Source organism: Vidua chalybeata, chromosome 21 (genome assembly GCF_026979565.1).
Source record: "Vidua chalybeata isolate OUT-0048 chromosome 21, bVidCha1 merged haplotype, whole genome shotgun sequence".
NCBI classification, from domain to species: domain Eukaryota; kingdom Metazoa; phylum Chordata; class Aves; order Passeriformes; family Viduidae; genus Vidua; species Vidua chalybeata.
In genome coordinates, this window is record NC_071550.1 from 5,240,259 (window position 1) to 5,265,503 (window position 25,245).

Below are 25,245 nucleotides of genomic sequence, written 5' to 3' on the forward strand. Positions count from 1 at the left end.
TCTGTTTTGTCTTGCTGCTGTAGCAGCCGATGCTGATGACAACACAAAATTGTTCTCATTAAAATATTCTAGGGGCAAACTTCAACTTTTCATCAGTCAGCAAGTCATGCACAAGTGTCAGGCTGTGGGGTCAGAAACAAGGAAAGGGGGTCCGGGAAGATCCTCCCATCACCTGAGACCCGCCCTTTTGGAATCACCTGGTTGAAAACCAAGTGCTTTGAGGAAGGAAACAGTTTGCCAATGTCTCTGTCTTCCCCCACTCCCAAAGCTGCAGTGCATGGATGGAGACCAGCTCTCCTGCCAAAATTACTACTGGTGATGGATGTGCCCTTCCTGGGAGGAAAAATGCCCCTGTCCTGGAAGAGGAGAGGTTGCACAACGCCTTTGAGCTCCTCTTCATTGACAGCCTTCCCCCAGTGTCTCCCTCCCCCGTGGAGTGCAGACCCTGCCAGGTGAGCTGCTTGTCTGTCTCCTGCTTTGAGAGCCCTCAGATGTCCATCATTTCCTGGGAGCTGACTGACCATGGGTTGAGACCTTCTGCTCTAGTGGAAGATGAACTGAACTTGGGACAGTTCAGGCAGGAAATAAGTGACATATTTCCAGCAGTCAACAGTGATGAGTCACTGGAGGAATCTGCCCTGGGATCTGTAAGTTCATCACTTCCAAGGGTCTCTTGACTCAGGGCTGGATGCTTTCCAAAGGGATGCTCTGCACTGGCCACGTGCTGAGGACATGAGGATGCTGCTTGGGTGATATTCTATATGCAGGAGGTTGGACAATTGGCCTTAAGGATCTACAAGCCACTTACTGAATGAATAAGTAAGCGGTTACAAAGGAGCAGCAGAGCAGTTTGGCAGAGATGGTCAAGAGTGTGGGACCATGGTGGGCCTGGGGTGATGTCCAATATGGGGACATGCTCCTGCTGGGTGCTGCAGGGATGAGCCTTGTTCCCCTCTAGGGGAAGCTGGAATGCATTGTTTAGTGTCCTTCCTTCCCCAGCCTTGGATCCACGTGTCCCAACATCCACTGGTGGTGGGAGGGACAAAGGTTGCTGCTGGGAGGGAGCTGCTCCTGTGGCTCTCATGGAGCTGAGCCTCTCTGGGTGCATGGGAGAGCGTTGTGGACCCCCTGGCTGTGTGGGGGGATTGAGGATGGCCTGGGGAGGAGGAGGAGGTGACAGAGACATCCTCTAAGTGACACCATGTGAGCTGGCCCGACGGGAGGCTCCTGCAATTCAGCAGGTGAAGGCAAGTAAAATAAACAAGGGAAACCCAGGTGTCTCTTCTCCTCCCAGGTGTCCCTTCTCCCTGCCCTTCTCCTCTCCTGGAAGTCGGCAGGGCAGCAGTTTTCTGCACAGGCAGTTGAATCCCTGCCATGTTGCACCAACACACACCCCCCCACCATTAACTCCTCTTTGAATGCACCATAGCACTGATCTCCACAATATCTTGGGACAATGGATTTCAGGCTTTACTTGTGCAGTGAGGACACTTTCTGCCTTGCTCTCTGATCCTTTCCTAGCAATTCCTGCCACTCGACTCACTGCCTTTCAGTCTGAGCACGTTCTGGGCAGTTTCCCCTGGGCACATCTTCGCACCTCTCCACGTTGCATTAAATCTGCTGCTTGATAGCTCAGCACTGTGAGCTTCTGGAGCCCTGTTTAACTTTGGCTGCCTCAACTATTTGGTATTGCCCTTGCCTGACCACTGATTCCTCTTGTTTTGGGTGCTCTGTGCCTGCTCTGCACCTGTGGGCCTTTGCTCCTTGGAAAGTGCTCTACAATCTGCTGGTTTATTTCTACCCGTTGGTTTCTTTCAGCTCAATTTCTGTGCAGAATCTGACCCTCCTTGCTGCCTCTTAATTCAATTTCTGCCCAGGCTGCTTGTCCAGGGCAGGTGGGGAAACCACAGTGGCTGGTGATGGAAGACTCAGGTCCCTATCACATGCACTGACACGCCTCTACTCAGTAAAATATTTATTCCTCCATTATTTCACAAGAGTTGTTTTTACAAAAACCTTACAAAAATTTCCAAAACACAGACATGCAGAAGAAAAATAAAAACAAATCCACCATGGATCTCGTTACAAGTAATTGAAATGTACAAATAGAAAGGGCGAGAGAGAGCTTAGATTACAATAATCCCTCAGTCCTGCTACCCCTCCATGGGTGCAATTTGTATCTCTTCTTGGTGAGTTCAGCATTGACTGACAAGCTGTGATAAGCTGCCAAAAGCACAGCAAAGGAGGGGCCCTAAGATTAGGAGCAAATGTTTTCAAATATATATATACATATAGATATTTAGTGAAGAAATATTTATTCCCTGCTTTTTTTAGGTTTACAGAAACAGCATCTGCAAACTATTAGATGGGTTTATTTTCATTAATGTTCTCAAAGAGGCAGCGACATTTATATCCCTGTGGTTTCATCTTGTATAACTGTAAAAAGAGCCCTGTTCTTTCCATGGGAATAGGACCCCCCTGGCCCCCTCCTCCTGCCCCAAGTGGTGTTTCTCAGGGTGGATGACTTGATCCACGGTGGATCCCTCTTCCCCCTGGCTTGGCAGGTCTCTGTGCAGTGTGGGGACCTGGCATGACAAATGGGAGGGATAGCAGCCCTGGAAATATGGATGGGGACAGAGGGTGGGTATTTAGGGTGGCACTGCTCCCTGGAGGAGGTGGACAGCGCCAGTCAGGCTGTGCCCTCTCCCTGCCTGCCAAGCTTGAGGAGGAGAACGTAGCTGTTCCCAGCTGGGGGCTGCACTGTAGAGCAGAGAAGGCCGGGGCTGGAGGCAGGATGGAGGGGCTGGTTCACCCCCAGGTGGAGGAGATGGTTCTCCCATCAGGTCTCCAGCTCTGGGTGCTGGGTGAGTCCCCCCATGCTGGCACTAGCTGATGGCCCCAGTGTCACAGCCACTGGGTCCCACATGCAGCTGCAGTGAGAGCCCCAGTGGGAATGGGAGAGAATGCTCCTGGGAGCTGTGGGGACTCAGGTGGGCACTTTGTAACTGTGGCACTTTCAGCCTCGGTGTCACCACCAGAGGATGTTTACCTGGAGGAGGCACCTCAGCAATTGCTCTATTTGTCCTCAGATCTGTTGCTGCAGCCCCCAAACCAACCCCTTCTAGGGAGGCAGGGCTGTGTCTTCTCTGTCCAGGCCACCCTGAGTTGGTGGTGTCCCCATGCTTGGCTGGTGGCTCTTTCCAGTGGGTGAGGACAGGGTGGTCTGGTTTCCAGTGGGCTTTGTCCACAGGGACACCACACCTCCAGCACTCTGGCTGTGGAACTGGCAGGGGAATGTGGAGGCTGCATCTCTCCCCAGCTCAGTCCCATGGATGAGGGCCAGGTTGCCCACCCCGTGTCCATCCCCTGCACGTCCCACCTTGGAACCTCATTAGGCTGCACAGCAGGGTGGGATGAGGGGGAAACCATTTCCTTTCTGCAAAACCAAAAAAGCCTCCCCCCATGGAGTTGCCGGCCCCAGACCCCCGAGCACATCTGCGGAGCTGCCGACGGGGAGGCTGTGCCTCCGGAAGGCGAAGCCTTCGTTGGCACGAAGCGCTGGGAGCCGCCTACTCAGCTGAAACCCAACAGCTTTTTCCAATTTTCTCATTCCCTGGGACTGTTCAATGACCTGGGGCTCTGCAGAATCGCTGGCAAATCCACCGAGGCAGGGCAGCGGTGCCTGCTTGGGGATTGGCGATGCATCCCCAGCTCACGGGAGAGCTCACAGGCTCCAGGAGGGTCTGTTGAGGTGCTGCAGCTCTGCTTGCCCCTCTGGGAAGGGACAAAGCCTGATGCCATCAGCATAGGCAGCTCCTAAATGCAGGAAGCACAGTGCAGAGGGCTGGCCGAGACTGGCCATGGCATGGGTGAGCCATCAGCTTCCCAAAGTCCCAGACTTTGGGAAGTCCCAAACCCCACACTGTGGCTGGGGTTGCACAAAGAAAGGAACACATGGATCAGCTTTGGCACACACAGATGAGCGCCGCAAGTCACAGCCTGGTGGAAAGGGGGGCTCGTGATCCTCCCACACTGTCCCTGCGGGAGGAGAAGACCCAATAACTCTTTGGCTCTCTGGGCAAGATACCCAAATTGGTCAAATCCAATAGTCCAAGATCCTTCCATGTTTGGAAGCAAATTCTTGTTCCCTTGGCAAGTCTGTTTGTCCTCAAAGAGCGTGTGGGGGGTATGTGTGTATATATAGCCGTTATTATAAGGGTGTGCGGAAAAGCAAGTTTCTAACCAAGTTCACTCCATATGTGGCTATAATTATGTGCCACTTCGGCCTGGGACTGACTCTACCTTCAGAAGGGAAGGGAAGAGGAGAGAAGATGCTGAGACATTGGATGAGTGGCACGTGTGTTGGGCAGGCGGTGGATTTGTCCTGCACCGGCACAGGAGCTCCACGCTGTATCCTGGAGGAGGCCATGGGATGGGGTTTGCCCTGCTCAGTTCACGGTCGGCACCTGGTTCTGATGGAGGCTGAACTCCTTGGCTTTGAGGCGCAGGCTGGCGATGCTGTTGGCCATGTTCACCCCTTGGGTGGGCGTTGCGGTCCCGCTGGAGCTGTAGGAGGGCACAGTGCTGCAGGGAGGGAGCAGGGAGGAATGAGGCAATGGCCCTTGGAGAAGACCCCATGCCCTCTGTGGTCCTGCTGGCTTCCCAGGCCAGGCTGGCTGTTCCCTGTTGGAGATCTCTCACAAGAACAGCCAAGGCTTCAGCATTTTTATGGGCTTGGATGAATGTGGGAACCCCCTCAAACTATGCACCAGGAGGCCCTGCTTTGTGCTTTTGGATGTGAAGGCTGAACATGAACAGCTGGGAACCAGAAGGGACCCATGCCACCTCCTGTGCCGAGATTTGGGAAGGGTCAGCACGAGGCCAACAAATCCCTTGCGAGGACCAGGGTGCCTGCTCCAGCCCCGAAATGCAAGGAGGCAGGGAAGCCTGCTCAGTGTTGGGCAGTGGATGCTCAGACAGAGTTGAAATGGTTCCCAAAGCCAAGTCAGACGAGCTCCTCTCGGCCTCATAAAACTCCCCAAATCCCCAGCAGTGGCGCAGGGCTGCATTCCTGCGGCAGTGGAGCGGTCTCTAGGCAGCCCTGCCCCGTGGCCACCTCCTCCCCAGCTCCTCCAGAGCCTCCACCTACCTGTACGGGGAGGTGCTGGTCCAAGAGAGATACTCAGGGGTCAGTGCAGTGGGTCGTGGTGCCATGGGCTGCTCAATGGCTGCTTCTTGGCTGTAGGATTTGAGCAGCGATGCCGATCTGTTGGCCAGCATCGCCCTCTCGTTACGGCGGAACTTGGCCCTCCGGTTCTGAAACCACACCTGTGACGGGGGAAAGGTGGTCAGTGGGGACCCAGGGCACGCAGGGATGTCCCAGGCATCTGTCCAATGGGTCATGGTGATGTGCAGGATGAAAGAAGGGAGGGGACAGTCCCTGCTCCTGCCTGGGGGCAAGGCAGAGGCTGTTGTTTTCTCCCACACAAACCTGTGCTCACCTGGACTCTGGCCTCGCTGAGGTTGACCCTTCTCGCCAGCTCCTCCCGCACAAAGGCGTCGGGGTAGTGCGTCCTCTCAAAGACCCTCTCCAGAGCCTGCAGCTGGCTGCTGTTGAAGGTGGTGCGGTTCCTCCTCTGCTTCTTCTTCCTCTTGGCTGCCCCGCAGCTTGGGCTCAGGCTCTCCCCTGTGGGGAAGGAACAGAAGCCACATGAGAGCCAGACCCGTGTGAGACCCCGTGGCCCAGCCGAGCTCAAGCCCTCCTGGGGGTCTGCAGTGTCCTGCTCTGTGCCAGCCACGCTCCCTCCAGGCACCCGGGACTCTGTGGGGAGCCGCATATGTGCAACCCTGTGATGTCCATGAGAATCAAGACCCATTTTGGGACCTGCTGGAGCTTAGGGTTAACCCCAAAATTTACCGAGGCCTGTGGTGGTTTCACATCTGGCTAAAACCATGCTGACCTGATTTTGAATACCAGTCTCAGTGTATTCTGGGGCTGCACTTGATCCAAACTGGAGCTCAGCTCTTGCTAAGACTTTAAGTCAAGCTTTCATGAATGGTGATGAAAATTCAGCACCAAAACACCCCTAAGATGTGGGTCTCAGCTCCCACCTCCAGCACCCGCCGAGGCCCCAGCTGTGGCATGTCCCCAAGGTGACACAGGACTGCAGCCAAGCATCTGCTCTTCCAACCCTGGTCTTCAGAGCTCAGAACGAGCGGCACCGCATCTCGCAGGGCTCAGCCTCCGCAGTGTTTATTTCTGGCTTTGCTGGCTCATGGAAACATGAAGCCGAGGGTGTAGTCTGGTTTCTCAGTATTGATCTTGGGCTGTCAGCCAGGCTGAGATTAATCTCCTCTTTGTCACTAATATCATAAGGTTTGGGCAATTTTATGAAGCCTTTTTCCGAGACACCCAGCAAAGGCTTCGTGGGGAGCACGACTCGCTGTCGTTCTCCCTTGTGGAGGTACTGCTTAATGATTCTTTCTGTTAATAAGGCATCTGGATCCAATCTGTACCTACTGGTGGGAAAGCATTCTGGAATTATTTGAAATGTTAATAATTTTATGACATTCTGATTCATGGCAGGGGTATGTTGGGGCTTTCTGCTCTATATCACTGCAGAGGCCAGGGTGGCAGAACTCACCACTCCCTGAGTATGCTCACAAATTAAATACTTGCTAATAATATTAATTATGATACTTATTTAATAAGTCCAGCATTTTCAGATAATGCTTGAGCAACAAACAAAATCTACTGGAAGGGATATTAACTCTGCTGATTCAAGACACCATCAAGCTGTTGAACAGGAGAAAACTTCCAAGATATTTAAGGCCAGAAAAACCTTCTTGCACCTTAACTCTGAATAATTCAAGCCATGAAATGTCCAACATTTTTCATCAAGTCCCTAGGACTCCTATGTGCCCAACTACACCATTCTCCCAAGGCCTCTCTGCAGCCACTGGCATTTCTCTGGGTCTTTAATTGTGCTGTTGGTGCAACTTGGCCTTGGTTGACCATCAGCAATCTTTGATCTTGTATTTTGGACATGGCCTTCTTGGTTGGGTGAAGACACGATGGACAGTGCCTGAAATATGTGTGGGTTTGAGACCCCTTCCCCAGCCAGGAAACCATGGGCTGCCCTTCACCACCGATCACGTCTAAAGGCTCGCAAATAAAATTCTCAGAATTCCCTCCAGCACTTCCTCCTGCAGCTTCAAATGTTCTTGCAGTCTTCTGCTTTCCAGTTGCCCCTTTTAGTTAAACTCCTTTTTTGGTCCTGTTTTCCTTCAGCGAGCTAACGAGCTGCTGGATTAAAATACATGAAGTCCAGCCATGGTTGTCCCTGAGTTTTCTGGGAGCTTGGGACTGAAATGGGAACCATCAGGCTGGGAAAGAGCTACAGGATGTAACAGGGTGAGAGGTTTCCTTGTGGGTTTATGACCATGCCACAGGGCTTCTGGGGAAATGGTAGATCAGGGTTTGGTTCAAAAGGTCTAGTCACAAGGGCATCCACTGCCCCTCGCCAAACTGGCAATGATTTCAACAGAACCCTGGGAAGTGTATAAATAACATTTATAAACCCCCTTTGGCTTCGACCTCAATTTAAACCTGGCTATAGGACTTTTCCATAGTGATGATTTCCCTTGCCCACTCTAATTTGGCTGAGAGAAAGGAGGAGGAGGAAAATTTTTTAAAATTAACTCTCAATCCAGTTCTGTAGGATCTGGCCACATTTCTGATTGGTCTTTATCTCCTCAAACCCACAGAAGGAAGTGCTAAACAGCCACAGGAGACAAGTGGTGCTGAGTGCTTCCCATATGGGGCTGGCAATGATGCTGGGATCGAGGTTTAAGACTGGAGTTGGATCAGGATGTCCAAGCACCAGTAGTTCCTGGGTTTTTGGAGACCTGCAAAGCCTGGGCCATGCTGGCTCTGGGGTATTTTGTTCAGCCTCTATTGCTGCTTTTAATGGAAGGACCTTCCACACCTTTTCCAGGGCATCTCTCTATGGCAGGGCGGCAGCTCCACACATGGAGTGCCTGCCTGGATCCTCTGCTCTGCTTAGGGATGAGCCTTGGTAATGCATCAACATCTTTTCCTCATTAGCTCAGGCACTGCAGGCTTGTGGGACCAGGCAGATGCCACCCTAATTGCTGGTGGCGAGTGTCTGACAGGTTTACAATGTACAGTCAGGCCAGATCTTCTCTGTCAGAGATGCTTTAATAACCCCAAATCAGCTTCCCAAAAATGAGCATGGTTAAATTCTCTGTGGCATCAGAAAAGGAATGGGAAGGGGGATGAGTTGGGTCCCCTGTCCTCTCACTGCCATCAGCAGGACTTGGATTTAACCAGACCTGCTGACACCTTGATGGAGGAATTGGAAATCAGTTCCCCAGCCCGATGGGCTTCCAGGAATAAGGGTTTATAATTGCACAAAGTTAAAACCAGCTTCCCACCATCATTGTTCTGTCCCACAGCAGTGCTTGGGGAGGTTATGGAGAAAGCCAAACCCTTGCCTTTGTCAGGCATAATTTGGAGGTTCGTTTGGGCTGAAGGGACCAGTTTGGTTGGCCAACCCTGAGGTCAGAGGGACTCCTGAGCCTTCCCTCCAGTCACCTTCCCTGTATTTATCTTCCACTGATTACAGTTTCCGCTGAAAGGAAAAGAAATGCAAGGAAAGGGGGAAAACAGGGGGGATAACATTACTGAATAACGAAAGATGACATGCGGGGGAGGATGGGGAGAGGGAGGCACAGGGGCTTTGCACACAGCAGGATGGGCCCAGTGTGCATCACAAAAAAGCCTTAAATTTCCCTAGACTGTTAGGAAAGACAGGAGACTTTTCACCCGTGATGTGGGTGACTTTTGAGGTGCTGGATGTGGCCTGGGTAACCTCCAGCCTCCTCTCTGGGCTGTCCTGCCTCAGGCAGTGCTGCCTGAGAGCTGCAGGCAGCCTGGGAACAGCGCTACAGATGCCATGGGGTGCTGGGAGTCACCCCAAAACCCTTCTCCCTGTGGGAGCACCAATGCTGGCAAGCCTGGACTGAGGCACACAGAGAACGTGGGAGCAAAGGCAACACCACCCCTAGGTCAGAGCTGCGCTGGTTCAGCTGGGCACCAACCAAGCTCCCTTCTCCCACTCTTGCCTTTTCCCTCTCTGCTTCCATTAGTTTTCCACAGGAAGGACTCAGCGGGTCTCAGCCTTGGTGCTGGGCTTGCCAAGGGGGGCCCTTACACTGGCAGGGCCCCCAACCTCCCACAGCTGCTGATGAGCACTGTACAGAGGTGATTTTCACTCAATTTCCACCAAGGTTTCGGGGTTTGACTTAGGAGCTCCATTAGTGCACAGTAAATGGCCTCAGAGCAGCTGGGATCCAGATCACCCAGCACCAACAATCCCAGCAGCTCGCTCGCCTGACCCCACAGGCAGGGATCCTCCCTTGCCTTGTCTTGCAGGGATAGGTTTTATTGCCAGCCATGCTCAGTCTCCCCTCTGGACACCCAGTTTGGGGGGTTTATTTGCAAAATGCTCATCCAGAGCGTGCTGTTTGCCCAGCACCACCCCTGCCACCCCAGATGGTCACTTCAGCCAGCTGCCAGCCTGTCTCTTCCCCAGGTGATGCTGCAAACCCCTCTCCCTATCGGTACAAACACATCCTGGAACAAGTTTTCCTGAGTCCAACTCTACCACTTGGCTTTGGGGTGTAAATATCCCCGTTTTTCAGGTCAGAAGGCAGCAAGTTCAACCCTCTCATGCAAAAAACCCAGGCTACATCTCCTCCAACGTGTTTCATTTTCCATTGCACCGCAGCCCCCATGGCCCTGAAACGTTTTCTGTCATTAAATTATTTCACACGTTCCATTTATTTGCGAGCAGTTTGCCAGAGACCCTTTAAGCTTTAAATTTTTCACACCCCCCCCAGCCAAAATGATCAAATCTGCTGTACCATTTACTTCCCTGCTACGCCTGGAATGGCATTTTTTTTCCTCCTTTTTTCTTCTTGGGTATAATTTAAGGGTTGAAATAGCCTGGAGGGAATTAGCTGTAAATTCTTCCTAAGACAAATAAATTCAGCCCTCTAAGTTTCTACGTTTTTCAAACTGTTGAGAGACATTTTGGGTTTGTTTTACTTGAAATAATGATCGTGGCATATCTGACCCTCAGGCTGCAGCCAGCTCTAGCCAAATAAATAGCTTTTATTAATTAAGGTTTATCCTTAACAAATAAAACCCCAATTTGATCTCGGCCGGCTGAATTAGCAAAAATAAACAACGGGTTCTCTGGGCACTTGATGTGGATTTAACAAATTAACGCTGGGCCTTCATCAGGGAAGCCGCAGGGTGGTGGAGGTCTTTTACAGCCAAGAAATCCTTTGGAAAAACAATGTCTTTCGTTTCTCCCATGGTCTCTCTCGGTAAACATGTGCACTCCCTTCATCCCTTCGTACACTCGGGGGAAGCGAGGAGAGCTCCGGCGCTGACGTCTGCCAAAGCTTCATGTGCAATTGTTTAATTTGTTCCTTAAATCATGCCGTGGGGAGGAAGCGTTTCCCCTCGGACCGCGGCGAGCTGGAGCAAAGCTCTGGGGTTTGGGAATTGCCCCTCCATGGTGGGTGCCCACTCCAGCTCCCTTTTGTTCCACAACCTTCAGCTGAGACACCCGAAGCCAAGGTGGGACTTGGGGGTGCCTGGGCTGCCAAGTGCGGGGGACCCCTCTTTCCAGCAGCCACTTCCAACATTTGGCCCTGCCTTGGGATGCAGTTGGGAACAGCCTGGAAGCCTGGGGGGGTTTTACCAGGGCTTTTCAGGGAGGAGGGATAGCAGGAGGGATGCTCCAGAGGCCAAAGGGAAACTGGGCACTTGTCCCTGCTCATGGGCACAGGAAGGACAGGGTTTGTTGCAGTAGGGATGGTGGGAGATGCCTACACCACAACAGGTCTTTAATCTCCCCAAATCACCTTGGAAAGCCTGGGGGGCTGAGAAGCAGCCAGGAAATGCTCCTCCACGTGTGCTGGGTCACCCAGGTACGGTGCCTTTCCTGCACCCACCCACGAGCCCAGCCTGGGCGCACAGGACCAGCACAGCACCTGCCTGGGGGCAAAACCACATCAGTGAAACTCCCATTTTCTGCACAGCTTCACCCCAGTACCCAGGGGAGAAGCTTTTGGGGCCACCAAGCCCTGCCCTCAGGATGCCAGCCCCAGCTTTACTTGGCATGATACTGTGAGGTCCCTGGGAACAGCCATGGAGATGGGGGACAGAGTATTCCTGGGGAACAAAGGCTCCCACTGCTGGGAGAAGGCTCCCACCTCCTCATCCTGACCCACTGCCCCTCCCTGTCCCCCCTCCAGCCCAGCCCCACCCTCGCAAAGACCCCGGGAATGCTGAAGGCTCTGGGGGGAGGCTGAAGCTGGGGGGGGTCCAAATGTGCTGAGTCCGAAGGAAACTTTCTCGGCTCAAGTGGCGTACATGAAAAATTTAAGAGAGGGGCAAGTCCCAGCTACTGGAGGAACATTACAGCGAAATGTTTCCGAGGATGTTTCACCTCATTAATTGTGAAAAAACTGAAACGCTGACACGTTTTTACAGGCTGCCAGTTTTGCTGGGGGAAAAGTGTCTCTGTTAAAAAGGAGCAGCAAAAGCCTGGACCAAGAAAGAGGCCAAGGCTGTCCCGGGGGGGCCTTAGCCTGTGCTCACTGACAGGCAGCAGCAGCCTGTTTTATGGTTATAGAGCTGCCTCTGCACCAGCCAGAAACCACCCAGCACCACAGTTTGCTACCCCCAGCCACATAGACACACAGTTTTTGGGAAGATCCTGCTCAGCAGTGCTGCAGCCCCAGGGCTGCTCCTGCACCCCCAGAGCCCAGGAGGTTTTCCCCTTGCACCCCTGAATGGTGTGTGGTGTCTGAGCACCCATCACAGCAAGTCCAGCTAAAAGCCAGAACAAACCAGGAAGGTCCTGGCTGAGCCAGCAGCATCCCTGCATCCCAGTGGGGGTGTGTCCAGCCTGTGCTGGTAACCCAGTGGTGGCACTGAAGCTTTTTTTTTAGCTCATTATTAGTGCAGCAAATGCTTTGGGAACATGATGCTCAGATGGGTACTGGGAAAAGAAAGAATGTGAAAAGGAAGATCCCCAAGTCATAAGACACTGCTTCCCTTAGGGATGGTTCCAGCCCAGAATGACCCACCAAATTCACTGCTGAGAGCTGTGAGTGGATTCAGAGCTGGCTCTCCAGTCGGCTCTGGGGCAAGGGCAGCCGTGCTGCAAAACCCGGGTGCACAAGAGGGAGAAGATCAGGAAGTCACAGTGAGGAAGGAGGATGATAAGGAAAAGAATGAAGAAGGGAAGCAGATGCTGGAGACACCGGGTGAAGAACCAGCCAGCCAAGTCTCGTGCTGTGATTTAGAGAGGATGCCCTGGAAGTTGAAAGCTGGTGAAATCCACAGGGCTGCAGGCAAAGCCCTGAGGCTCTGAGTGCTCAGGAGTCCCTGACCATTCCCAGCACTTCCCACCACGCCAGAGGCTCCTGCCCCAGCCAGAGGCTCCGGCACAGCCCAGCACAGGCTCACCCAGCTGAGGCCAGGCCCCAGGAATGGTGTTTTGGCACAGCCAGCTCCTGCGTCAGCGGAAGCATTTAATGAATTAATTGCAGCCACATTCCCTGAAGGAGGCAGGGTTGGTGGGATGCTGTCAAGCCTCAGGAAGGGGATAGGGAACATCTTTGGCCACAAAGCTCTGGTGGGAGTAAGGGGAGTAGGCTGAGCAGCACAAGAAATTCCAGTCCATTCTCCCAGGGATGTGGGAGAGACGGTGCCATCCCCCATCTTTTACCTGGGGTGGGAACTGCCTGTGACAGACCTTTGGAGAAGGTGACAGGGACAAATCCTGCTGCCAGGCTCACTGGCTCAGGATGCACCCCAGCCTCCTGGCCCCAGCCCCAACCCTGCGTGAGGATCCAGACCACAGAGCCTGGCACCATCAGCACCCCCTGAGTGCTCCAGAAACTCTGGAGACAGCACCCCCTGACTGCTCCAGAAACTCTGGAGTCAGCACCCCCTGACTGCTCCAGAAACTCTGGAGTCAGCACCCCCTGACTGCTCCAGAAACTCTGGAGTCAACACCCCCTGACTGCTCCAGCCTCCAGAGCTGCGGCAGCGCCGGCGCCCAGCGCGGGCCTGCCCGAGGCCTCTGGCTGTGCTTTCCCACCCGCCCGGCTCCTGCACCCCGGGAGCCGGAGCCGGGGCCACTGTGGGGCCACTGTGGGGCCACTGTGGGGCCATTGTGGGGCTCAGACTGCCTGGCTGTGCCCCACGGTGGCACCGGCCCAGGGCAGCCAGCCCGGACCCGGAGCGCCGAGCGCATCCCTTGGGCTCGGTGCTCTGCAAGAGAAATGTTCCCTCCCAGGGCCATGCCAGCGTGGGGTGACCCCAGCCTGGCTCAGGGCTTTCGGGAGCTGCCAGGAGCATCCCGTGTGTTCACAGGAGCCCGACACAATGGGCTGTCCCGGCTCCAGAGCCACCACTGCCTCCATTGTGTCAGCGCTCCAAGGGGACAGAGCTGCGGAGGAGCTGGGGCAAAGCTGGGGTGCTGCTCCACAATGAGCACCCAAATTGCCCCTCGAGGAATGGCACGGTGAGGAGGAAAGGCTCCTGGAAAGTCCACTGCCTGCATGGATTTGCTGGGTACAGTGGCTGAGGGGTCAGGATCTGGCAGGGTCTGGCATCTTCCCTGCTCAGGGCAGGGGAACGTGCAACTCAAAGGGGTTTGCACCCCTCTGGGGTCCCTCTTTTCTTAATTGCAGCTGGGGTCACACACAGAACCTCCAAAAACTCATCCACAGTTGTGCCAGTCTGGTTGTCCCCTGCAAATGCCAGAGAAGGAGAGGGGGAGACAGGACAGATGTCGGGATGGGTGCTCTGGCTTCATGCAGGGACGCTCCGAGAGGCTGTGCCAGACCAAAGGGCTCCTCAGACGGATGTTTGTGGCTGCAGGGCTGGGGGTAGCAGGAGCCAAAGCCCTCCCAGCACAGCCAAGTGCCTCAGGAAAAGACAGCGTGGTGGGTTTGACTGATCCAGGCCAAGTTCCGAGCAGCACCGACCAACGGGGGAGCAGGAATTTTCATTTTGTTCTCCTGTGAATTTGCCAACCCCCACGGTGGAGGCCCAGGGACCAACAAAAGGCGCTGGCTGTCCCCCAGCCAGCACCAGCCAGGAGCCTTCCCGGCAAGGAGACATTCACTGTGGAGCTGGCTTTCATCTCCCAGCCAGGACCTTCCTGGGGTGGGATGAGAGCAGTGCCTGGGCTCTCCTGCCCCTCACGCCACTGCAGCACCCTGGGACGCTCCTGGGGACGCTGCCCCTTGGGGATGCAGCCTCCCCACTTTGCCAGCTCGCTAAAAGAGCAGCACGGTGGTGGCTCACAGATGTGTGAGTCTGTGGCTCAGGGAAACAGCCAGCCCAGACCCTGTGGCCAGCATGCTGGGGTTTGGGTCAGCCCCAGGCACCACAGTGAGGGGTCTGGGCAGAGGGAACAGCCACGGTGGCTCCCCACAGCCACTGCAGAGTGGGATGGTGGGACAGATGCTGGACCCTGCTGCCCTACATCAGGGCTGAGCATGGCAGATGCTGCTTCCCCTCCCATCCTGCAGACCTTTCAGGCACCATTTGGTGCATCCATGACGCAGCCACAGAGGTGCCAACATCGCTCACATGTGATAGAACAGGTTACCTGGTTTCCCAGCAGGGCACAGACGTGTAATTAATTAACACTAATGAGACTTGTGCGAGCACTGGCCCAGGAGTAGCGCTCACATTGCAAAGCACCACCAGAATCCTGGATTTAACTGCAAAGTGAGTTTTCCTGGGGGCTGGGAAGGGGATGTGGGAGTGCCTCAGGCCATCACGGTGTTGAGAGCTCACTGGGACTTTTGCTCAGTGTTTGAAAAATAAAACTAAATCAGCCGGGGCTGCACAGCAGGAATGTTGTGTGGAGGGCTGGCTCCCAGCCAGGGACCCCTGGCATGGCGATCCCAGCCTTCCTCTCCTCCCCAGCCCCCCCCCAAAAAGGTGGTTTTTTGAAATTTAATAGGCAAAAGCCCAAGCAAGCCAGCCCCAGTGGCATCTGGCACTGAAACCCAACACCAGCGCCACGAGGTTAAAGCAGAGACCCCATTGCATCAGGGTCATTGCCAAGGGGGGGAAGGAGGCGGGCAGGGATGAGGGGGAATGATGAGAATTCCCATGATGTCCCCTCCTGCTGCCCACTGCCACTGCCCCAAGTCCCTTTTCTGTTTTGAGGCCAAAAGGGTGTTTTTCACACCCAGCAGATCACTGAGCATCAGTGAGCACCAGCACCTGCTGGGAGCCCTTTCCACGGCCACCAGCTGTGGACACCAGCATGTCTGGCCAGGGTGTGGGATGGGCGTGAGCCCCACGGGGAGCCCATCCCAGCCCCGCTCCAGGGAGGACCCTCGTGGGCGCCTGCACGCACAGACGTCCCGGGAGCCCCTGCCAGCAAGCAGCATCGCTGTCCTCCGGTCTGGTTTTCATTTGAGGTCGGTGGCCTCTCGCCAAATTTATTGTAAAACATTCATTTTAATAAGTGGCTCGTATCTTTTTTTTTTTTTTTTTTTTTTTTTTTAACCCAGCCTGGTTAACTGTTTCCAGGTTACAGCAGAACCTTGCACGGCGGGGACGGCGGGGACGATGGGGACAGTGGGGACAGTGGGGACAGGATCAGAGTCAGCTTGCTGGGGACAGGTGCCAACCATGGGGAGGGCACCAGAGCATGACAGGATGGAGACAGGAGCATCAGGAGCTCCTAAGAAGATCAGCAGAGCCGAGACCTCACCCTCATCCCTCCAAGCTTTCATCCCCTCCAGATCCCCAGGGAGACCAAACACTCTCCTGCCACTCTGGGCACCCTGACACTCTCATACAGAATTAAAACTTACTGCCCAAGGGATAACTGGGTCATGTCAAACATGCAGAGGGCTTCCAGAAGTGGACATTGCCTGGTAGTTTAGTTTCAACATTTGTTTTAAGTTTTATAAACCTCTAATACTAATAGAAATGCTTGAGTGTCTTTTAATTTAAACGAAAACAGTTTTTTTTAAATTTAAAAATTCCCCTGAGGTATTTACAACCCCCAAATTACAGCCATGTGGCCAGCCCAGATGAGAAAGTGAAAATGAAGGAGCGTGGCAGATGCACCAGCCCGAGCCCAGCCCAGCCCTGCAGTGGCTGTCCCCATGTCACCTGTGTCCCCTGCACAGACTCTGCTTCACACCTTTGTTGGGGACATGGAATCTGTGGGTTCACCAGCCCCATGAGCTGCCAGCCTTCTGTCCTTCCATTTTTGACTTCTCTCTGAGCACAGTGGGTCAGGGGACAGGAGTTACCCACGACCCATCCTGTTCCCTCTTGAGTTGTGCTGCTGCAGGACCAGGCCCTTTGCACCCCAGTGCTGTGCCTGGGGTCCCCTAAGCACTCCCCTGCACCACCACTGCTACTGCCACCCCCAAGTCACCCCTGGCAGCCCTGGCAGTGTCCTGTGCATCCTGGGGTGCAACACAACCCCCCCACTTGGCAATGCCCTGCAGGACCTGGGGTACAGCGGGGTTCCCCTGAATGGCTCAGTGCCACGTGCTTCCCCCTGCAACAGCCTGAACAGTTTGGGGTGCCATGGAACCCCAGCACACACACCCTGCATCGCCCTGTACACTTTGGGGTGCTGTGGAACCCCAGCACACACACCTGGCATTGCCCTGCACAGTTTGGGGTGCCATGGAACCCCAGCACACACACCTGGCATTGCCCTGCACAGTTTGGGGTGCCATGGAACCCCAGCACACACACCTGGCATTGCCCTGCACAGTTTGGGGTGCCATGGAACCCCAGCACACACACCTGGCATTGCCCTGCACAGTTTGGGGTGCCATGGAACCCCAGCACACACACCTGGCATTGCCCTGCACAGTTTGGGGTGCAGCACAATCCTCACCCCACCCCAGCAATGCCCTGCATGACCTGGTACAATGCCGACCCCCTGCACATTTGGGGTGCAAAGCAGCCCCTCCGAACACACGCCGCAATGCCCCGACCAGCTCAAGGCTGAGCACAGCTCCCCCGTGGATGCCCTGCACAGCTCGGGGCGCAGTGCCCAGCCCGGGGTGCCTCAGGCAGCCGAGCCCCGCGGTCCCGGCTCTGCCTGCGGGGAGCTCCGGGCTGTGCCCCCTCCCCATTGCCCCGCTGCCATGTGCTCCGCGCCGCTCCCCCGGCTCCCCTGCCATGTGCACTCCAGTTTCCTTGCGTGTGAAGCCTGCAGCCTCTCGGATTCAGTGGCTGGAAAGGATGGCGCCTCTCCACATCTGGTTCAATGCGCGAGCCTGGCGCCTGGCTTAGCCACAGTCTCCATTCAGAGACACACAGACTTTAATAGACTCATACAATTCTTCCTGATCTATCACTGCAGCCGCAGCTGAAAAGCTGCTTTATTATATGCACTCAAAGGGGGATGAGGAGGGAAGGGGAGGGGGCCGGCGGCTGGCGCTGCCGCTCTCTGAAGGCTCCCAGCCCGCCCGGCATCCCCCGGGACCTGAACTGTCCCCCCAGCCCTGCCCAGCCTCTCAGGGGCTGTTTCCCCCCCCCCACAAACCCGCAGGAAAGAGCAGCACCGCAGCCTCATTATCTCTCCTGCTCAATTAACACCCTCCAAGCTGCCGTGCACGGCTGGGGCTGCAGGGGACGAGGCGGCAAAGGGGATCCCTAATGTCCCCCTAATGTCCCCAGGATGGTTTCACTCCCCCACAAGCTGGAGCAATTCCCCCCAATTCCTGCATCCCACTTAGCCCACAGTTCCCCGAGTGAGGACCCGCGGCTGTCGGCGGGGGCTGCCCGGGGGTGAGGAGCTGCCCCCCGTGGCAGCGGTGCCCCGGCAGGTCCCGGGGCCGGGGCTGGCTCTCCCGGGGCAGCGCAGGGCAGGGCAGGGGTGCTGAGGGATGCTGAGCACGGACAGGGCGTTTCGTCACGCCGTGGGAAGGCTGGAGAACATCGCCCGCGGTCATGTGTCCCCCGGGCAAGGGCAAACATCGGGAATGCCTCAAGGGCGAAGGGAGGACTTTTTGTGTTAATTCTCGGAAATTTGGGGTTGTCCAGTGAAAAACAAGTAGTTTGGCAGTTTTGGAGCAGTCCTGGTTAACAGGCATCAGAAAACCACCATGAAACCTCAAATCAGGCCTTTCTCCCCAAAACTTTGCTGTTCCCATCCTCCCTTGACCCTTCTGGGCATCACCAAGACCAGGCAGGGGGTGGCTGCCTCTGCCTACCACACTTCCACTCTGTTCCCCGTTGCTTTTTCCAGCCAGGAAAAACCTGATCTGCATTAACCCTGCTCTAAATCCTTGCTCAGCCCAGCCATAACCCACTGCTCCAGCATTTTAAAGGATGCTCTGACCCAGTTCCCTGGCTCAGGGATTTCACCCTGGAATGATAACTCCTTCCAGCTTCTGCTCATGCTGCAGGGAGGGAATGAGATGCCAGTGTGGGGACACCAAACCTCTGCCAATCCCAAAGCACCCGGGTCCCATCCTGCTTCAAGCCTCATCCCTTCAGATTTTACAGCTCTGAGGAGATAATTCCCCCTGGCTGGAGGAAATCAGCCTTGGGCGAAGGGGTGATCAGCCCCACTCCCTGGGAGAGAGGAGGGTTTCTAACACACAGCCTCAAAGCCCCAAATCATTTCATCAGCCTCCCAGCTACAGACACACGCCCAGGCTCTCTTAAAATGCTGATTCGTTGAAATTCACCCATCTTGGCTGCACAGAGTCGAAATTTCATATTTTTCCTGTGAATCAGCCCCATTCCCTGAAATAACAGCCCAAAAGAGAGGGGAAATAGTCTTGCACTGAGCTGTTCCTGGTCGAGTGAGACATAAGAGCCCGGGGGGGGACAGGCAAGGTGTCCCTGCACCCCAGCACCCTCCTGGGCTGGGCATGGCTGTGTCAGGGGCTGTCTGAGCTGCTGCTGGGGACTAAAGCACATCAGCGGGTGCTGCCAGGGCTCCCAGGGAAGTGGGGCAAAGCCTTGTGTCCCCACAACATGCAGGATCCCTCCAGTGTGCCCTCTGGACACTGTCACGCCATGATTCTCCCTGCTGGAAAGTGATTTCAGAAGGAGCATCCCCCACAGCAATGCCTGCCAAAACCTGGGGGTGCTGAGCAGAGGAAAATCCCAGCCATGAGAAGTCGGGGAGAAAAGTGATTTTCCTGCCCTCATGGCCCAGCCAAGCTCTTGGGGCAGCTCTTGGGCTCCCCCAGCCAGAGGGTTCCCATCTCCCCAGGTGCTGAGTTTGGGATTTTTTCCCTTTACCCTCTGGCAGCAGCTCTCCCAGCACAGAAGTGAGCACGTGTGGGGACCCCGCAGAGCCTGCAAGCGCTGCAGGAACGTGCTGGTATGTGTTTCCCTGTGCCCTGGGGAGGGCTCAGCGTGGGCAGGGCAACTTCCTGGGGCCTCTCTCCAGCCCAGAGCCCCCCGAGCTGGGGCGGGGGGAGCCTGGAGCCCAGGTGAGGGTGTTCAGCTCATCTGGGGGCAAGTTTTTCCCAAATCAGAGCCCTGGCGTCACCAGTCAGTAAGAGCCTGACAGCAGGCACAGGGAAGGGCAGGATGGTGACGCAGTGTCACCACGGGAGGAGCAGAGGGTGCGTGGATGTCACTGGGGGAGCAGTGGGATGGTGAGTGTGTGTCACCCTTCCGGGCTGGGGGGCACAGGGAAGCACAGAGGGGTGGTACCAGGGTGAACCCCATGCCAGAAGCTCTACGAGACCTGGGGTCTCTTCCAGCTGTGACCCCACCCCTGCCTGTGCCTGGCAGTGATTTGTGCTGCTCTGGCTGGTTCTGCAGGGTGCTGCTGACCCCACTCAGCTCTTTATGCTGCTTGTGCCATGGGAAAGCAGCACACCCACCCCACAGCAGTTTTTGGGTAGATGAGACCTGAGGAATCAGTTTCCTCTTGTCCAGGGCAGGGGACCATGTGCAGGACAGTGGTCGTGTGGCAGAGACACAGGACAAGAACCACAGTGAGGGTGTCCCAGTTAGGGAGGGGGAAGCCTGGCTGCAGAACACGCTGCAGGCTGGGGCTGTCCCCTGTCCCTGCACCAGCCTGGGGTGTACAGCCTGAGTCCTTCCCCACAGCCCCTTTTTTTCCTGACTGGGATATGCTGGGTTCCCTGTGAGTGGCTGAAATCTCTGGGTGAGCTGGGACCTGTTGGGCTCTCCATCCATCCATCCATCCATCCATCCATCCATCCATCCATCCATCCATCCTCACAGTAAGCAAAAACAAATGTGGAGGGCTGGGAGATGACCAGGGTGGGGAGCTCCCACACGAATTAATTGGTGCTTACTGACTAATTGCTGCTGGATGCTGCCCTGGGGACTTGCCAGCATCACACACTGGACAAGCACTGTCCCCTCCCCTGGGACCATCCCACTTCAGCAGCCTCAAGGGCACATGGGGAAAAACCCCCTGTCCTGAGGTCTGCAGCCCTCAAAGCCCTCCAGGCAGGGGGTGTCCCCAGGCTGGGGCGATGTCTGGTCACCGAGGGCAAGGACGGCTCCTGTCCCGGCGCCACCCACCCGGCTGGGCTGGCCTTACAAGGACAGAGAGGATTCACCTCCTCCTCTGCTTCAGATGCCACCATTCACAGCTCTGCCAGCAGGGACTGTCCCCAGCGAGGGCCCTGCAGGAGACCTGCCAGTCTGGGAGGGCAGCCAGGCACCCTCAGCTGGGGCTGTTTGGGGGAGCAGTGGGGGATGATGGGTGCTGTAAACGCTGCACCCCAGCCCTGCTGCCCCCCTCCAGTGTATCCCCACCTCAACCCATGGCAAGCACGGTGGTGCCACCCTGAACAGCAGGGACCTCTCCTTGGAGAGCTGAGCCACATCCACCAGACAATTCTCAAAGCCTCCTCCCCTCCACAGGGGCTGTGTCAGGGTCCCTACACCACTGCCTGTCCCTGGTCAGGCACCCAGAAACCAGGGAAAGCCTCCCAGCACTGCAGCCTGGAGGGTGCCCAGCAGTTTTGGGGCTGTGGAAAGCAGATGGACTCTGGGGAGAGAGGTCTGGGGTCTGGGGTTACAGGGCAGGGGGGGCTCAGCTGTGTCCCTGTGCCCATGGCCCAGCCCCACTGAGGCACACGGGATCAGCCAGGAGTTAATGACACTGGGTTTAACTGGGGCCAAGCCATCTCTGTGCACAGATGTCCCCAAAGGCACATCCCCAAAGACACATCCCCAAAGGCACTTCCCAGCCCTGGTGTTACAGAGCTGCCTCCTGCCAGCACAGCCACAGAGGCCAAGGTGTCCCTGAGCTGTGCCCACGGCTGATGGGGACAAGTGGTACTTGGGAAGGCAGAGCAGCACAGCCAAACTTCACCCTGTGAGCCAGGGCCACCACAGTCCCTGGATTGGGACATCACAGCGACATCAGCTGGGATGGCTCTGCCTCAGGGAAGGTACCCAAGCCCTGGGAGGAGTCTGGGGCTACCTGGGCAATCAGCTACCACTTTAACTCCAGGACCAAGTCCCCTTTCCCCTCTGATACCAGGTCCCTGTCCCTCCCTGCCTCTCCTCTCCCTTTCCAGCTGCTCTGGTTTACATAATTAAAGCCAATTTGTTGTAACAACATCTTAATGCCCTCTGCCCCTTTGGGTGCTGCTTCTTCTCTCCTCTCCCACATCACTGCTCTGCTCAGCATCCTCGCAGCCCCAGAACGGGTCAGAGGGTTCCAGGGGATGAGGAAGGGGCTCCAGGCACTGTTTTGAAAGTGGGATGTCCAGGGGCCACCACACCACCCCATCCCACTGCCAGGTCCCAGCGGCTGTAGCCAAATAAACAGTCAATGCATGCCTGCCCCATGCCAAAAAAATCCCCTTGGAGGGGCCACAGCTCAGCTGTGACAAAAGTGACTCTTTCTGAGTTTTCAGCCCCAAAGCGGTGCCGGAGCCAGTGCACGACTCCCTCTCCCATCCCCAGGCGGCACCAAAAGTAAGTTCATTGTTTGAAAAGCCATCAGTCAAGGCTTGCTGGCTAAAATTACCCTCCTGCTTTATCATCTTGAGAACATTAAGGGCTGTTGTTAACAGATGTTTCGCGTTACACATTATTTGTTAGTCTAATGAAAGGAGGTGAACAAGCTTTCAAGACCTCAGAAGTTGTGCCGAAGGTTTTCCATGGGAGGCTGTTGCACCACTCCAAGGGAGAATGAAGATGAAGATGAGGGTGTGAATGAGCTCTCACCACCCTGTTGACTTTTCCTTGCTCTTGCCTGGCTTGTGGGATTTCTGATTTTTGGGTGTCATGAGAGCAATGCGTTACACAGATATTTGTATTCATCGTCCCAGGAGGACGCGCTGGGCACACTCAGGGCCAGTTTGGGGCTGTGGCCGAGGCAGGGGCTGAGCAGCCCTTGGCTGGAGAGGGAGTCGGGCATGGCTTTGGTCCTCAAAAGCCTCCAAGTGGCAGCAGGAAGAGATTTGCCAGCCCTGCAAGGGACTCCTGGAGGAGAGGTGTGCCGAGGGCCCCGGACACGGGGCTGCCTCCAGGGTTGAATCCCCTTCTGCAGAGAATAAACCCCTGTCCTGAGCTTCTCTGGCTGTGCCAGCCTCGGGAATGGAAACCTCTCACTGCAGCTTCCCTGGGGAAGGGGAGGGGGTTTTGTCGGGGTGGCAGCCTGCCGGGCACAGCCTGGGGCTGCCTAAAGCATCCTTGTGCCAGCTCTGCCAACGCAGGCCCCGGTGAGCCCTGCCTGGTGCAGGGGTCCCAGCTTCACAGCAGGTTCAGGGCTGCTCTTCCTCCAACCCAGCAGCACAATGACCCCCAGGGCTCCTGGCTGGAGCTCAGAGCCACATCCTGCAGAGAGATGCAGGGGCACCCTGGCCCTGCGTCCCACTGCCACCAACTGTGGGGCTCCAAACCTGCATCTGGCAGAAAAACCCCACGGGGGTGGAGAGGAAGATGAGAGCAAACGCCGAGAGGCTGTTTTATTTCAGGATGCCAATAAAAGATAAGGTTACCAGTAAAAGTTCCTTTGCTGTCATCACAGATCTGGAGCAAAAGGCTGATGCTCACAAAGGCAGGACATTTGCCTGGTATTTCCAGTTTCCCTATCTCAGTTTAGGAAATTGCATCCCAGTTAAGGCAGTGGCAGCAGGTAAGGGTCTCAGAGGTCCAGCTTTGCGTGCACACAGGTTCTTGTCTCTGTTTCCTTGCTCTCTTCTTGCCCACTGCTCTCAGCTCACGGGTATTTTTCAACATCAGAAATGCTTCAACTGCTGGTCAGCCTGATGCTGATGGTGTCTCCATCCATGCAAGCTTGCCAGAACAGGTGCTAATGGGAAATATCTCACATGGGCCAGCACTGCTGGGATCTGCAGACCAAACCCCAGGGCCCCTGCCGGGGAGGAATGGGCTTTTAGGGTGAAGAACAGGCTTGTGGTGGTCGTGCAGCCTCGCTCTGTTTTTTTGCATCACGCTGGGTCCACACTGAGTTCTCTGGGTGCATGAGGAGCCCAGCAGGGCGGTTGTTTCTCTGCTGTTTTGCAAACAGCCCTGTGAGACTGCTGCGGGCTGCGTTTCCCAAAGCTGCACTGATCCCTCACAGAATACTGTCCCCCCTCAGACCCACATGCAGAGAAACCCTCCCCACAGCCCCAGAGCCACTGCTGAAAGTACAAACAAAACCCAAGGGAAAGGGAGGGAGGCTGGAAAATAACACTGAAAATACCAGATACCATCCCAAAAAGCAGCACCCAGCCCTCAGCAGCACGAGCACAGGCAGGCTGGGGGCTCAGTGGGGCTGCTCCATGAAGGGTGGAGGTTGTGCAGGGAATGAGTTGCGGGTTGGGGAAAGATGCTTCAAACCTGCACGCAGTGTAGGAGCCACGGGAGGGGACAGAGAGAGTGCCCGGAGGGGATTGAAGGGACTGAGCCCCCTCCAGCAGCACAGATTCCCGGGTGAGCTGTGCACCCTGGTCAGGCACGGGTCAGACCCTCGGCAGGGCTGTCAGCACCCCAGGGCTGTAGAAAACAAGCCTGGGGTAGCACAGCCCAGCCGGGAGACAGTTTTGGGGAATGCCACCCCTCGGGGAGGGCACCTGGCCCGGGCTCTGGGCATGGCGGGGCTGCACCCCCACCCCACGCTCTGCCTCCCCTCTGTCACCTCTGTGTCCCGAGGGGACACCCGGCTCCGGGGGGCTCTGGGGGCCGTCGGCTGCCCCGGCACTGTGGCTTTGCTCCAAGGATTGGGCGAACCCTCCTCACCCCCGCCCCAGGACCGGAGCGGGGATGCGCGGGACCGGCGGAGCGGCGCGGAGGGAGAGATGCGAGCGGGATTATCCCGGTAAAAACGCGCCTCCGGCCAGGATCGAGCGCCATGAAGCCGCGTCCCGGGTCGGTGCCGCTCTCCTCTCCCAGCCCCGGTTCTGTTCCCGCTGATGCCGGAGCCGGGACCCGCTGTGTCCCGGTCCCCGAGGCCCCGCCGGGCCGCCCCCGCTCCCCGCGCCCGGAAACCGAGACCGGGAGCCCCGGGGGACATGGGGACACCGCGGGCCGCGCAGCCCCGGCACGGACCGACTTCCCGGGAGCGTCCCGGAGCCGACACCTCCGGTGCCGGCGAGGAGGCGGCCGGTGCGGGGTTCCTGTGCTCCCTGTCCCGGGTGCGGGGTCCCTGTGCTCCCTGTCCCGGGTGCGGGCTCCCTGTGCTCTCTGTCCCGGGTGCGGGGTCCCTTCCTCACGGTGCGGGGTCCCTCCGCCCCAGCCGTCCGGGGGTCGGCACCTCGCAGCTCGCCTCCACCCGCTCCCCCAGTTCTCCCCACCCCGCCGCGGGGGACACCGACCCCTTTGTCCGGGGTGCCCCGGTGCGGCAGGGGGGACACGGCGGGGACACCCCATCCCCAAAGCTGCCCCATCCCCGGGGAGCCCATCCCGGGCCGGCGGGACTCACCGTCCTGGGGCGCTGCCTCGCTGCCGCTGCTGCCTCCCGACGGCTCCGGGATGGCCTTGCCGCCACCGGCGGGCGGGGGACCGGCCGCGGGGGTCCCGTTCATACCGGCCGCCACCTCCTCCAGGTCGAGGAGGTGGCTCACGCTGAAGTTTTTCCGGCTTTGAGCGTTTTCGGGCGGCTCCGGACCGCGCACGGCGCCGGGGGCGAACGGCTTGTCCATGGCAAAGGCTGGCGCCGAGTCCAT

General features: G+C 56.6%; 1 protein-coding gene across 1 annotated transcript; it reads right to left on the reverse strand.

The window, feature by feature from the left end:
- Positions 1-1,960: 1,960 nt before the first annotated feature.
- Positions 1,961-25,245, reverse strand: PRRX2 (paired related homeobox 2). Its single transcript, XM_053962125.1, has 4 exons — positions 25,002-25,245; positions 5,502-5,686; positions 5,150-5,328; positions 1,961-4,584 (listed from the first exon to the last, which is right to left on the reverse strand). The coding sequence occupies exons 1-4, from the start codon at positions 25,243-25,245 to the stop codon at positions 4,449-4,451; spliced, it is 744 nt and encodes a 247-aa protein (XP_053818100.1). The 3' UTR covers positions 1,961-4,448.

What these genes read in the sequence shown, in the direction of transcription:
- PRRX2 (XM_053962125.1), bottom strand. Translation starts at nt 25,245, where the DNA reads ATGGACTCGGCGCCAGCCTTTGCCATGGACAAGCCGTTCGCCCCCGGC. An exon ending in CGAGGCAGCGCCCCAGGACG is followed by an intron (nt 5,687 to 25,001) that starts GTGAGTCCCGCC and finishes CCTTCCCCACAG; the next exon opens with GGGAGAGCCTGAGCCCAAGC. An exon ending in ACCAGCACCTCCCCGTACAG is followed by an intron (nt 4,585 to 5,149) that starts GTAGGTGGAGGC and finishes CCCTCCCTGCAG; the next exon opens with CACTGTGCCCTCCTACAGCT.